At 40.7% G+C, this 14,412-nt stretch overlaps 1 protein-coding gene across 1 annotated transcript; it reads left to right on the top strand.

Annotated features, from left to right (window-relative positions):
- Positions 1–43: 43 nt before the first annotated feature.
- On the top strand, positions 44–13,987 carry LOC308093425 (phosphatidylinositol N-acetylglucosaminyltransferase subunit A-like; the record flags this gene model as incomplete). Its single annotated transcript, XM_080439760.1, has 4 exons — positions 44–1,445; positions 4,377–4,489; positions 12,206–12,409; positions 13,934–13,987. 4 exons carry the CDS (start codon positions 44–46, stop codon positions 13,985–13,987), a joined length of 1,773 nt encoding a protein of 590 aa, XP_080295886.1.
- Between the last annotated feature and the right edge of the window lie 425 nt (positions 13,988–14,412).

Here is a 14,412-nt window from a genome sequence, read left to right as displayed (position 1 = left end):
GCCTTCTTGCAGATGGCACGTATTTCCATATTTGCCCTGTACAATGGGCCGGTGGAGGAGGGACCCAGTTCTCCAGGGTCCTCCTTCCAAGAGGTCTGGAGCCCCCACAGCCGAGTCCCAAGTCACTGGCAGGAAGCACAACATCTGCATGGTGTCTGACTTCTTCTATCCAAATATGGGAGGAGTGGAAAGTCATATATACCATCTATCTCAGTGTCTGATAGAAAGGGGACATAAGGTGGTGATAGCCACTCACGCCTATGGCAGGAGAAAGGGGGTCCGGTACCTAACCAATGGACTGAAGGTCTACTACCTCCCCCTGCAGGTCATGTACAACCAGTCATCATCCGCCACTTTCATCCACAGCCTGCCATTGTTGCGCTGCGTGTTTGTTAGGGAACGCGTCACTGTGGTTCACGCACACGGCTCCTTCTCCACGATGGCCCATGATGCACTGTTCCATGCTAAGACCATGGGCCTTAACACGGTTTTTACAGACCACTCGCTCTTCGGTTTTGCCGACCTGAGCTCAGTGCTGACCAATGAGATTCTGACAATGTCCCTGTGTGACACCAACCATATTGTGTGTGTTTCATACACCTGTAAGGAGAACACGGTGCTGCGGGCAGCGCTCGACCCAGAGATAGTGTCCGTCATTCCCAATGCTGTGGATGCCACAGATTTCACCCCTGACCCGTCTCAGCGCCAGGACGGGAGAATTACTGTTGTGGTGGCCAGCCGACTTGTCTACCGCAAAGGAATCGACCTTCTTGGTGGAATAATCCCAGAGCTCTGCCTCAAACATCCAGACCTTCATTTCCTAATTGGTGGAGAAGGGCCCAAGAGAAAAGTGCTGGAGGAAGTGAGAGAGAAATACCAGCTACATGACAGGATCCATCTCATTGGGGCACTTGAGCATAAAGATGTTCGTGGAGTTCTGGTTCAAGGTCACATCTTCCTAAACACTTCTCTGACGGAGGCCTTCTGCATGGCCATAGTGGAGGGAGCCAGCTGTGGACTGCAGGTGGTCAGCACCCGTGTTGGGGGCATTCCTGAGGTTTTGCCAGAGGACCTGATCACTCTTTGTGAGCCTACTGTGCAGTCGCTGTGTGCTGGCCTGGAGACAGTCATTGCAAGGCAACGAGCGGGGTCTGTCCCCTCCCCCACCTCCATCCACGCCCGTGTGCGAAACCTCTACACCTGGGAAAATGTGGCAGAGAGGACTGAAAAGGTCTATGACAGGGTGGCTGGAGAGGAGGTGCTCCCCTTGCACAGACGTTTGCTCAGGCTGAGGGCTCACTGTGGCCCAGTTGCTGGCTCCTTTTTTGCCTTAATGGCTATTCTAGACTTCCTGTTCCTTCTCATCCTGCAGTGGCTCATCCCAGATCAGATCATGGATGTTGCCGTGGATGCCACTGGCCCTCATGGACTGTGGAGACCAGGAAGTAAGAAAAATAATCCAAAACGTGCCAAGAAGCCAGCAGCTGAACCGATCATTATCAACCCTTTTGATCGGCATCACTAAGCTACAGCGATAAATCCAAGCCTTTGCTTCTCTACATGATGTTGACTTCAGGTGCAATGATGTCAAGTTCAGTTTTTTTGCACCACATATCTGGAACAAACTCCCAGAAAACTGCAGGCCTGCTACAACTCTGTTATTTTTAAATCAAAGCTGAACACACTTGGCTTCTGTTTGCCCTAGCCATTCTTCTGTACAGTAATTTTTATCTAATTATTCTGTTTTACTTTTTATTTTTATTATATATATATTATATATTATATGATAATAATAATTGTATAAATGTCCTTTTACAATGTGTTTATTTTCCTCTGTGTATTGAATATTATGTTTCCTATTAGAGCGATACAGGTAGTTGTTTCCTGTTTATAGGGTATATGTGTTTCCTATTTAGAGATGGGTGTTTTCTGTCTAGGGTGGGCCGTTGTTTTATTTCAACTTTTGTCTTTTTATTGTACTCAAATGTCCTTTTATAATGTGTCTTTTGCACTCTCTTAATGTTCTGTGTCTTAATGTCTTAATGCTTAACGTGTATATATGTAAAGCACTTTGAATTGCCTTATTGTTGAAATGTACAAATAAACATGTTTATATTGAATATAAAGGGTACTAACAGACGTATGAGTCAAAGCACTTGATCAACTATTTAAAAGTTAATATGTTTAAACCACTGATTGAACTGGGAAACTGGACCATTCCTTTGGGCTAACCATGTTCGCATGGTGGCTATTTTGTGGCTCGTTCCTCTATCTTTATGGCGTAGCTCAGCAAGAGGCTAGTTGTCTGTGAGAGGTTCTGTGTGTGTCTGTGTCTGGAGCTAATCTTGTAATCCGCTAGACCAATCAGTGCCTGTGCACACTGTAGGCTACAGAAGTACCACTGCTAACTTTTATTTCACGTTTTAAACTTTACATTTTGTGTCTTTTCATGTTCTTAATTTTTTTCCCTCTTTTATATCGCATTATGCTTTGTATTTGGTTTTGTTTTATAATCTTGCATCTTCTAAAATGTGGTTTATCTATAAACAGGGTTTCAACCTGTGGATATTGCAGAGTGAAATAAATAAAATAGGGAATAGGAGCATGTTATGAGAGTGTGACCCACAATGTATGTCTTGAGTCTGTATGAGCCCCTATTCCACTGACCCACATACTGCACAGGATAAATACCATTCTGCAGCAGTCAATAGAGATAATACAGAGGTAAAAAAAACGTTTATGTTGAATAGTTAATCAATAATTGTATCAATTACAATGAATACAATATAGTATTATGGTGCAGTGGCAAGCTGGACTGTACAACTTGTGTACAGATCCACATACATACAGTATACTGTATCTTCTTAATCTCTCAGAAATGCAGATGACATTTGTGTAATTTATACACATACCACATGCTCCAAAGGCTATGTGAGGCTGCGATGGCTGGCTATTAATAGCAAAAAAAGTGAAACTGCACCAAACATACAAATAATTATCCAGTGTTATAGTGATTTACAGAGGGCTTCTTATATTCATTTGCTGCATTTTATCATGCATTTAATTAGGTAGCATTTCCGAGAGAGGAGAAGATAGGAGAGAGGCAGAGAAGATGAGTCATAATAGAGACCCCTTAATCAATACTCATATTGCACCCTTACAACACCCGATGGTCATTTTCTTATATTAGTGAGTACAGTTCAACGCACTGACTGAAGTTCCGTCACCATTAGATTTTCCGTGTTTGTCTCCTTCAAGGGGCAAATATTAATACAGTAATTTACAGGGGCACGCAACCCAAACTTGCAGACTATATTCTCTTTCCATATTTTATAGATATGGTTAATGTAGAGCTGACATGTTTTCCTTAACACTATTATCAATTGATTTTTAATATCTTCAACAAAATGTTGTCTCTGATCCACTCTCATGGCAAATGACAATCATCTTTACAGCACTTAGTACAGTGGCCATGTTACATAACTTATATTTATTCTGGCTGCCTCTCAGGTTGCTGCCATCGGCTCTTGTGGCCCACTTTCTCTGTCAAGCTGTGCCAGTAATGACCTACAGTACATACAGCAATGTAGCTACTGACAAAGTTTGACAAATCTAGAGGCATGCAAAGCTGTGCTCCAGTTACTCAGGCTTTGGATATTGTATATGCGTAATATGCCCCTCCATGTTCCTGATGGGAGCAGGAAGTATCCGATCCGTTCTGATTAAAACATATATATAATTCCTTGTTCTTATATGATCTTCCTCCCGTAGTGCGTCATCGTTTACTGTGCGCCTCAGCCAACAGGTAATAATTATGCCGGTTTGTGGCTGGGTGACTCAGTGACAGTGAGCATGATTCACTCTTTTGACACTGAAATAGACATCATGACCAATGGAGATTCCTACGTTCCCTCTCCCACCCTCTCTCCCTCTCTCTCCGAGGAGAGCACTGTGTATTCTGTACCCCTACTCCAGCTCCCCAGTTGTGGAGCTGTCACAAGGATGCATCAGTTGGCTCTGCTTTACATAGCCTCTGATGTCATACATGGACATCGGTAGCCATGGTGATGAGGGCAAACATGGCTCAGTGGCTGCAGTTATAAAGAAAGGGAAGCACTGTTGGCGGAAAAGACAGTGGGACATAATAATATTTACATCATATATATATTCATCATCAACGTCTTCATCTTTTCCACAGTTTTTGTCCTCCGTGTATCTATCTGTCAGTCTGTGTCTCATTTCGACCAGATAGTATTAGGTAACGAGTTCACTTTCATTCGTCCCCTTTGAAAGGGGCATCAGACAAAGACTGCGGGTAAAGTTTCACAACAGTGACACCTTAAGTGATACGTCAACTGCCCTTGCTTTGTGTGCAGGTATCAAATTTTCAGGGTTTGGAAAAATAGACTTCCTCAAACACCCCAATGGAATATCTGGAGTGGACCATGCACCAAGTGCATTGTGGGCTAATCCCTGGCCCACTCCATGGGTGAGATCATATCACTTCATCGACCAGTACTAGGGCTACTTCTGCTATTTCACTGCCTTAATGACATCTGACTAAAGAATAATTGAGGAATTTAGACCATAGCGTCAGGTAGGACACCTACTGGTTGATAATGTCAATAAAGTTATTTGAAGCAGACCGCACCAGGGATTGGACACATGGATGCAATTCCCAAGCCTGTCATCCTGGAAACCCTGTCCCCAATCACTGTGATTGGAGACCTGGGAAGGAGCCCTTATTCCATCTAGCCTGGGATCAATACCATTTTCGGGTTTCTGATCCGGTCGGAGCGGAAACAACTTTACCTCCTCAGGTGGCTGGAACCAACGACCGGAACCACCCGGCACTGTGCATCTCCAAAAGGATTCCCCTAGTTTAAAACTTGTTTAGTTTGGTATAATCGTTTAAATTCTTTTAATAATCGTGTGGTATGTCCATATTTCATTCTAACTTTTGTAGCGACTAAACAAATTGATTCACAAATTGTGCATTACGTGGGGATTTCCGAATTCGGGCAGCCATTGGCTGCTTGCCGCAGGCCCTCGCTCTCCTAGCGGTTCGCTCAGGTGCGCCGCCGCCAAGGCCTCGCTGTCAGCGTGCCTTGTTTTTAAGTAAACAGTCATGCATTTGTTGTAAAATGTTGCACACGTTTTAGTGCACCAAGGTGAGCACTTACCCAAAAATAACTGGCTTGGGAATTGCATGCATGAGGATTGGACACTATGCCCCGCCATCTTTATCACAGACGATGCAATATCCTAGATGAAGAAAAACATACAGTAGAACTTACAAATTGTAGCTTCAACTGGCATAGCATAGACTGTGAATGGTAATATTAACGTAGCCTACAATTATTAACTATTCAAATTCCATATTTAAGAGCGTTTGTTTATTGACATTGCAAGGGACATGTGCCTCAAAGCCACACGCTTAATTGTTTTTTCCCCCTATCAGTCACTCCTGTCCTTGCTTTCCCTGTCTCTCGACCTGATTGTTGACAGTTTTGAAAGCCATAACTAGTTTATGCAATTACCATCGTCAACAGATTGTATCTATTGCTTGCATGTGAGAGCAGCACATGTAGCAAGATGCTCCTGTGTGATTGGTTATTTTCCTCGTGACAATGACACTGTTGTTGTTGACATCAGCTAGAGTTGTGACCTTTTCTGCAAACCACCGGCCTGGGGTGACTCAACGTGGACACAAAGAGAATTTTGTATTAATGCTCAATCCTGCACATGGAATCCTGATCTGAACACGACCAGATGGGATCCCCATCCCTTGGCTGTTAGTGTGTGAACTATTGTCTCCCAATTTCGTCTTTGATTGAGCTCACTCGGCAGCCCTGCATGGAGAATAGAATAGTCTATACCTCTCTGCTTGTACACAGTGGTGTAAAGTAACTAAGTACATTTACTCAAGTACTGTAATTAAGTACAGTTTTGAGGTATTTTTTACTTTACTGGAGTATTTCCAATTTTCAATACTTTTACTACTCCACTACATCTCAGAGGCAAATATTGTACTTTTACTCCTCTACAATTATTTGAAAACTTTAGTTAATTGTTACTATGTAGATTTGGATTATTATCATAAAACATACATTACCCACTTCAGCCCTACATTTCGGCCTATTGAAAATAGCCGATCTACAAGATCTGCTATTTTTAAAGGATTTTTATACATTTGCTACATTTGAAAACTTGTGAAGTGGGACATTCTGTTGCACAATTTTACTTTTAGTACTTATAAGTACATTTTGATGCCAATACTTTTGTACTTTTACTCAAGAACATTTAGAATTCCTGACTTTATTTGTAACAGAGTATTTATGGAATTTCAAAACTTCAACATTTTCAATATTATTTTTAAAAACATTGTAACAACACAAATCTGGCAAGGGGTCCCTGGCACAAAATATTTTCAGATGGGGGTGTCCGTGGACAAATACATATTAATTTGGGGACTTGAGAAACACTGGTTTAAACAAAATTTAGGAAACAAGCCCAAAATAAGCAACTACACTTTAGAAACAAGCCCCGGCCTCAACTACCAATATTTACAAGCGACTTTACAGGAAAAAACAAGCCCAAAGTCGCTTATAATAAGCGGACATGGCAACCTTGGCACACACACCAGACACGCACGCACGCGCGCGCGCGCACGCACACACACACACACACACACACACACACACACACACACACACACACACACACACACACACACACACACGCACGCACGCACGCACACACACACAGTCACGCACGCAAATACTTCTTGTCCCCCATTCAATGCTGCTGGTGTAACACAAGATAGGCGAGAAAGCATGACTTTGTGCAAGTAAGTAAGTATGGCTATATAAACCTCCATTACAAATTGTTACATATAATGCATCACAAAAATCTACCGTGCAAACCAGCATTTAATGTCACTTAAGGATTACATTACCAAAATAAAGCTTGTGTGTGGATTAGAGCATTCCAGTGAGCCAACAACTGTGTGTAAAGCTGATCGCTATGTATAAAGTGCTACTGGGATTACTAAACAAACGTGACATGCTTTGACAACAAGCAAGTTTGGAAATAACTATGTTACTCTGTCGTCATCTGCTGGTTGCTCGATTTTAGAGCGTATGGCAGTCTAGGAAAACGTTTCACTACTTTCACCACTGGGGGGTGCTATGTTAAATGTTTAATGGTAATTTACTTAAAGGGGAAATCCACCCATTTTCAATATTTAACTATGTCATTAATATAGCATAAAGGAGTTGTGTGGAAATAAGAAAAAATTAAAAAAAAAATTAACATTGCAAAAAAATTTAACATTGCAAAAAAATTAACATTGCAAATTACACTGTGATGACTCATCATGGTGTAATTTGCAATGTTAATTTTTTTGCAATGTTACATTTTTTTGCAATGTTAATTTTTTTTTTAATTTTTTCTTATTTCCACACAACTCCTTTATGCTATATTAATGACATAGTTAAATATTGAAAATGGGTGGATTTCCCCTTTAAAAGACCAAATCAATAGTTGCCTGTCATTTAATTTAAATGTGTTTTCTTCTCAAATTTAGCTTGATTTTAATGTCTTATTTGGGGCAAGTCTTATAACCACATAGAGTTCAATGAATACCTATTGTAGCTCATGTGGTAAAAAGGTTTGCCTTGCCTTTGGCCAATCATTGAAAAGAAAGAAAGAAAGAAAATAAAACATAAAATTCCCCTTATTTATGCCAGATGAAATTGATGTGTCAACACTCAGGGCTTCTCGGCCTCTAAGCACATTAAGCAAACATTAACCAGTCATATGTATGAGCTTTTGTCGGATTAACAATAGTTAGTTTTGATCCCTTTAATTTGGTTAAGTGCTTGCCCCGGAGCACAGTAGCTCATAATAGCAAATGTGACACATTGATATCACATCATCAAGTGCTGAAGCCCAATGAGGATTATGAGGAACAATTGGTGCTCAAGGTGAATAAATGGGACTTCCGTTGCAGGAATAAAGCAGCTATGACAAGTATGTGCAGAGGGGACATGTCGCCCATTTGAGTATTCGCATGAGATACAGCGGCAGCGAGGCTATGCCAGGCATCTCTACAACAGACATCTGATTGAAACAGCTGTCATGGTTCACACGAGTCTCCCTGTCTGTCTGTCTCTCTCTTTATCTCCATCTCCCTCCCCCTAAAAGAGCCAACTTTCTGCCTTCTGGACCACCCATGAACATTATTTTGGGTCTAATGGTACAGTATGATCACTGTATTTTCTAAATGCAATAATAAAGACTTTCATGGACTTCAAGATTACAGAAATGTACCTACTGGTCTGTTTTGTAACAGCGATTGTCAAAATGTTACAGTCTATGTAAAACAGAAAATTGCATTGCTTTTTAATTGAACTCCTGGTGACACCAGGAGTTACAGAGATTTTATGAGTTATGACTAAGGAAGTGTATCTGATATCCGGAAGCCTACAATCACAAGGTTTTTTAAAGAAAGGACTTTGGTCATTATGAATTGCAGTGTCTTGTGAGAGATGCTCACAAGCTACAGCAGAACGTGAACGTGAAAGACTGGCATGGACAGGAGACTGATTCTTCTCTCAGGTATAGATGTGAACTTCTCTTGATCTTGCAAACAGGACGGCTCGTGCTCAAATTATGTCTCCATGTTGTGTCTGTGATAAGCTGTACTTTGTGCCTTTCAGATTTAAAGTGGCTTTGACTGCAAACACTTGAAATGGCTATTTCCATAACTCAGATCATTTGTGTAATATTCAGATGATCATGATTCATTAATCGACTTCTGTTTTTACAGATGATAGGCCAAGAAACTGCCAGTATAATTGTATACTGTATTTACTCTTTGAGACAGACATGCAGTAGTTCAATGTCTGTTGTTTTAAAACCTTCAGTAGGCTGCGCACACTCAGTCATAAACATTAACAGAGTCATATGACAAAGTGTGTGACAAGCTGTTGTATAACAATTCACCCAAACGTATGACTTAACTGCTATCTAAAATATATGACAAAGTGTGTGACAAGCTGTTGTAAAACAATACACTCAAACTTATGACTTAACTGCGATTTAAAATGAATTATTGTTACCAAGCCAGCTATCAGAATTATACACAGAGGTGAAATAAACTAAAGTATTGATGTGTTTTCTTTATAATGTGTGACATAGACATTCCTCAACACACTGTGTGTCATATGGTCTCATTTGAAGGGCATGGTCACTTATGTTCACTTTCTTGACAATACCCATGAATTAGCAATCAGATTCAACCATGGGTAAGATTCAGTGTACTGAATTATAGTATATTGGTGTGATTAACATAGCATAAATTGGATGTTCTTATATGACAAACACAAACACGCAAGTCTTTGATCGTATTGACGACAAACTCTAAAACACTTAACTTTTTCAAAGTAGTTGACATGCATGTACAACATTTCCATTCAGGCACATCTGTAACAGGTCTATAGGGTTGTTATCAGACTTTAATGAAAATGTGCCCAAATCCAGATGCTGTTTGAAGAATCACGATGGAGACACATATGCTTAGAAGGAGCCAGTCCTTGAAAAGCTTATCTGGGGTTCATGAGGGGTCATGGGACCGGCCCGCTCCCACTGTCTGGGACAGGAAGTCTGTCTCTCAGCTAGTGCAACGGTAAGTGTCGTATAACGGCAAATAACAATGTAATACAATGTAGTATACAACATGTATACAAAATAAAACAGATTCTGTATGTGCCAACAGGTATCAAAGCTGCGGAGACCTAAGGATGTCACAAAAAGCGGAAGACGGACATAAGGTTATTCATTGTTATTGATTGTATTGATACTTCTGACTGTACCCCGCAAAATCCTTAGTGTCACATTAATTCCCACAAGAGTTAAACCGACATTCGAGGATTTGTTTTGGTGTATTAGTGTGACTATTCCCATGGTATGGCTTAATTGGTATGAGTAGTCCCACAAAGACAGTGGTGGAAGAAGTGCTCTGACTTTTTTTTACCTAAGTAAAAGTAACAATATACCACAATATAAAAACACTGACTGAGCAACTTTCACTTGTAGTTGAGTAATATTTGACCATGTCTGTACTTTGACTCAAGCACTGGGGTTGAGTACTTTGTCCACCACTGACCGCCGTGACCGGAAGAAACCAGTCATATTGGTGGTCAAGACAGATTGATTGTTTGAATACTTTATTAACAGTTTGCAAATAGTGCAGTGGTACGATTATACAATGGTGCAAAAAGCCCTAGGGGCTTGTTTCCATTGTAGCCCTGTCCTGTGTATTCAATTCATCGAGACATTTAAAGACATACAATAATATAGAATAATATACAAGACATCAAACAGTTGGGGGGGTGGGGGGGTCATTTCTGGTGTTAAGCTTAGACTTTACAAGGACCAGTTGCAAATTGCAGACAGGTGCTCTTTTATGGTGGTTTTTAAGGAGGGTAAGGAGTCACATTTTTTTATGTCTGTTGGTAGGACTGGACAGTCCACATTTTGGTGGCATAGCAGTAGGACGACTTTAAACCCCATGTTTGCGCCAAATCTGAATACTTTCAAGTTCCTTTCCTTTGTTAAACATCACATTGGAAAATAAGCCGTGAATTTAAAAAAAGGTCCAAGGCAGCAGGTCTGTTCAGTTCAAGTTAAAAAAAAGCCTTTATTAATTAGTCCATGGCAAGGAATTAAAAAACGCTGTGACCAATGCGTTTTGGCTGGAGGCTTTCATCAGGGTCCACTGCAGTCATATTGGTCATATGGGGACAAATGCGTTCTACTGCTATGCCACCAAAATGTGGAATGCCCTACCAACAGACATCAAAAAGTGTGACTCCTTACCCTCCTTCAAAACCGCCATAAAAGAGCACCTGTCTGCAATTTGTAACTGGTCCTAGAAAAGTCTTCTAAGCTTAACACCAGAAATGACCCCCCCCCCCCAAACTGTTTACTGTACATATACGTTTATTGACACTAGTGTTGATGATGTCTTGTATATTATTGTATATTATTGTCTGTCTTAAAATGTCTTGATGAATTGAATACACAGGACCACAATGGAATCAAGCCCTTAGGGCAGGGCTTTTTGTGTTATCGCTTTAGCATCATTGTATGATCGTACCACTGTGCTATTTGCAAACTGTTAATAAAGTATTCAATCAATCAACAAACAAAAAAATGGATAAAAAATTTCGGCCGGAGGCCTTCATCAGGGTCCACTGCAGTCATATTGGTCTTCTGTCTTCCACAGGCCTCTGTTGTGAGCGGCAGAGTGGAGGTGTTGGAGAGTCGAATGGACACCCAGCGGAAGAGGTGGGAGAGCAGTGAGGATCACCTGGGGTCTGGTAGGCGTGATAATCACAATTATTTTAGCAAAATTGTTTCCATTCATCTGTATTTTTGTGTCTGTTGAAAAATAGCAAAAATAACCGATCTACAAGCTCACAGCGTGTGAGCTTGTAGATCGGCCTTTTCGCTATATTAGATTTTTTTTTAAACTGTAAAATGATTAAATGCATGGCCTGTTTTGGCTATAGTACATTATTTATTTTGAATTTTAGTAGACTACCAGTCATTGTCAGTCAAGTTATTTTATTATCTACCCGGTGCAATATTTGTTCACAAAGCCTAAGATCCAAACAGAAATGTAATTTGTATATATTATGTGTGAATGTTCAATATCAAACATATAATTAAATCATTAATCGCAATTATTTGTATGACAATTAATCATCAAATATGTCATGATCAGTCCTAGGGTCCGGACGACCTCTGTCCAGGTCCAGGAGTCGCTCTATGGACTACCTTCCTCAGAGCAAGGTTATTATGGTTTTGCATTTTTCATTTGTACTTTTTTTTTCTCGTTTTGACTTTTTGTTTTCAGTTTAGTTTTGATTAGTTTCTAAACTGGGTTTGTTAATTTATGAAAAGGATTAGTGTTTGTTGAGTTATTATTAGTTTTAGTGTTAGTTTTAGTTTTTTTATTCTGCAATAGGAGCCAGATCCAACAAGGTCTATGCTTTTAGTTGGTTTTTTAGTTAGTTTTGTAAATACACAAAACCGTTTCAGTTAGTTATAGTGTTTAAGTGTTCAACAAAAATATTTTGCCAATTTTAGTTTTAGTTATGTTGTTAGTTTTAATTAACTAAATTAACCCTGTCAGAGGGACCATGCTGTGGGCACCAATGCACTGCGCGCCCTGTTCGAGTCCAAGGCCTCCCTGCAGCACCACTTGTCCAGCTCCAGCCATCAGCTCAATTCAGCAACACATGCTGGTAGCAAGACGGGGAAAGAGTGCCCCCAAGGGGCCGGGGGAGGCCACAGCACTGCAAATGCTCCAGCAAAGAAGGACATTACTCATAGCATGGTGAGGGCGTGTGTGTGTGTGTGTGTGTGTGTGTGTGTGTGTGTGTGTGTGTGTGTGTGTGTGTGTGTGTGTGTGTGTGTGTGTGTGTGTGTGTGTGTGTGTGTGTGTGTGTGTGTGTGTGTGTGTGTGTGTGTGTGTGTGTGTGTGTGTGTGTGTGTGTGTGTGTGTGTGTGTGTGTGTGTGTGTGTACCATTCATGTGTGAATTGCAAAGTGCAAACATAAATTAAAGCAAAAAAAGGTGTTGCTGAAGTTTTACTCACAACATTATTCTGTGTATTTCCAGAGGTCCAGCCAAGCTGAAAGGAGAGAGACAATAAGCGGGCTGCCAGAGTCTTATGCAACCACATCCAAATACTCACACGGTGAGTAGCAGGACCAAAAGACATGTTTACACATGGTGAGATCTGATAGGGGACATGGGCTTGTGATGCCGGGGTTCCCTCGGCTCGAACACATGAAGCCACTGCTCTATTTTTGGGACACGACTAAGAATCAGTTGTCCCAGAGAACTAATAAAAGTTGTTTGATGTCAAGGCAATTTCCCTGTGCACACAGTGTCACGTTGCCGTCGCAGGAAGTCCGTCTCTCTGTAGTTTCTGCTCGTCATGACTCAGCAACAAGATGTTTTTAATGGTATTTTGACAGGCCTTGAACGATGACACGATGAGACGCCTCCATCTGTCTCTCAGACAAAGAATAATGTCAGAGCATGACACCAGTCTGGTGGTATGAAATGGAAGCAGTGGTGGAAATTAACTAAGTACATTTACTCTGGTACTGTACTTTGACTTTATAGTCAAAGTACCTTAGTGTTTTTTAAATACTTTATTCTTCTACGCCACTACATCTCAGAGTACAATTACAATTATTTGAAAACTTTAGTTACTTTGTAGATTTATATTATTAATGAAAAAACATACACGTATAGTACATTACCCACTCAAGCCCTAATTTATACTTCGGCTATTCGAAAATAGCCAAGCTCACATGGCGACACCCTTTTAAATAGCTAATTAGCTTTTAGCTATTTATATTTATATTACGGTTTTACACATTTTTGCATTTTTGTATTAAAGTTGTGAAATGGGCAAGTCATATTTGTATTTTAGTACGATGAGATTAGTATTTTGATGCCACTACTTACTTACTTTTACTCAAGTAAAATATTGAACACAGGTCTTTTACTTGCAACACAGTATTTCTATATACTTTTACGATTTTAAGAAATCGTAGTACTTCTTACACCACTGAATGGAATGGAAGTCAACCTTACACGCTTCAAGTGAATCCAACCTCAGTTGCCACAGAACAAGAATGCGCGTGCTATGGCATCCGGGACATACCGTAAATATCACAATGTAACCCATACAGGGGTTTCAGCTATACAATGAGATAGGATAGGGAGTTGGGTAAATAGTAACTCTTGTTCCTTGGCCATGGATTTAACAGGGAAATAGCTAAATAAAGAATCGGACGTGACTGTGTATGCATAACTATGTGCTTGGCACACATGCTCGAGATAGAGCCAAGGGGTGTCGGTGACAGTTGTGACCATGACGCAGACCCTGCCACTCTGAACCATGCCTCAGCTTCCTAGAAGGGTCATAGCTCCCGTATATTGTCCATGACACTGTGACCTTGTGATGAGTCTAGTAAGGCTGTGAGCTGCAGGCAGGAGAGTGATTTACATTAACATCTGTTGACTAGATAATGTGTTGCTTCAGCTGAGATTTCCAGGTTTCCCTAAGTCAAGAAAAGTGTTGTTACAATTAGGACAGGACTTATTAATAGATCCAATATTAGACTGGATATGTTATGGGACACAGACTCTTTAGCAGTCTTATCAGTGTACCACCTTACTAAAATAGGACCACCATGCAGTAGAGTAATGTGTGTTTTATTATCTCACACCCACTGACATCACAGAGAGGTCCCTCCCTGTCAGTGCCCATGATAGGTGACAATGTAGCTATGGGAATGGGAGGTGGGGGGTGCCCCAGAC

This window comes from Gymnoscopelus braueri (genome assembly GCF_963280865.1).
Source record: "Gymnoscopelus braueri genome assembly, chromosome: 10".
Classification (NCBI taxonomy): Eukaryota; Metazoa; Chordata; class Actinopteri; order Myctophiformes; family Myctophidae; genus Gymnoscopelus; species Gymnoscopelus braueri.
This window is presented reverse-complemented; position numbering and strand designations above follow the sequence as displayed.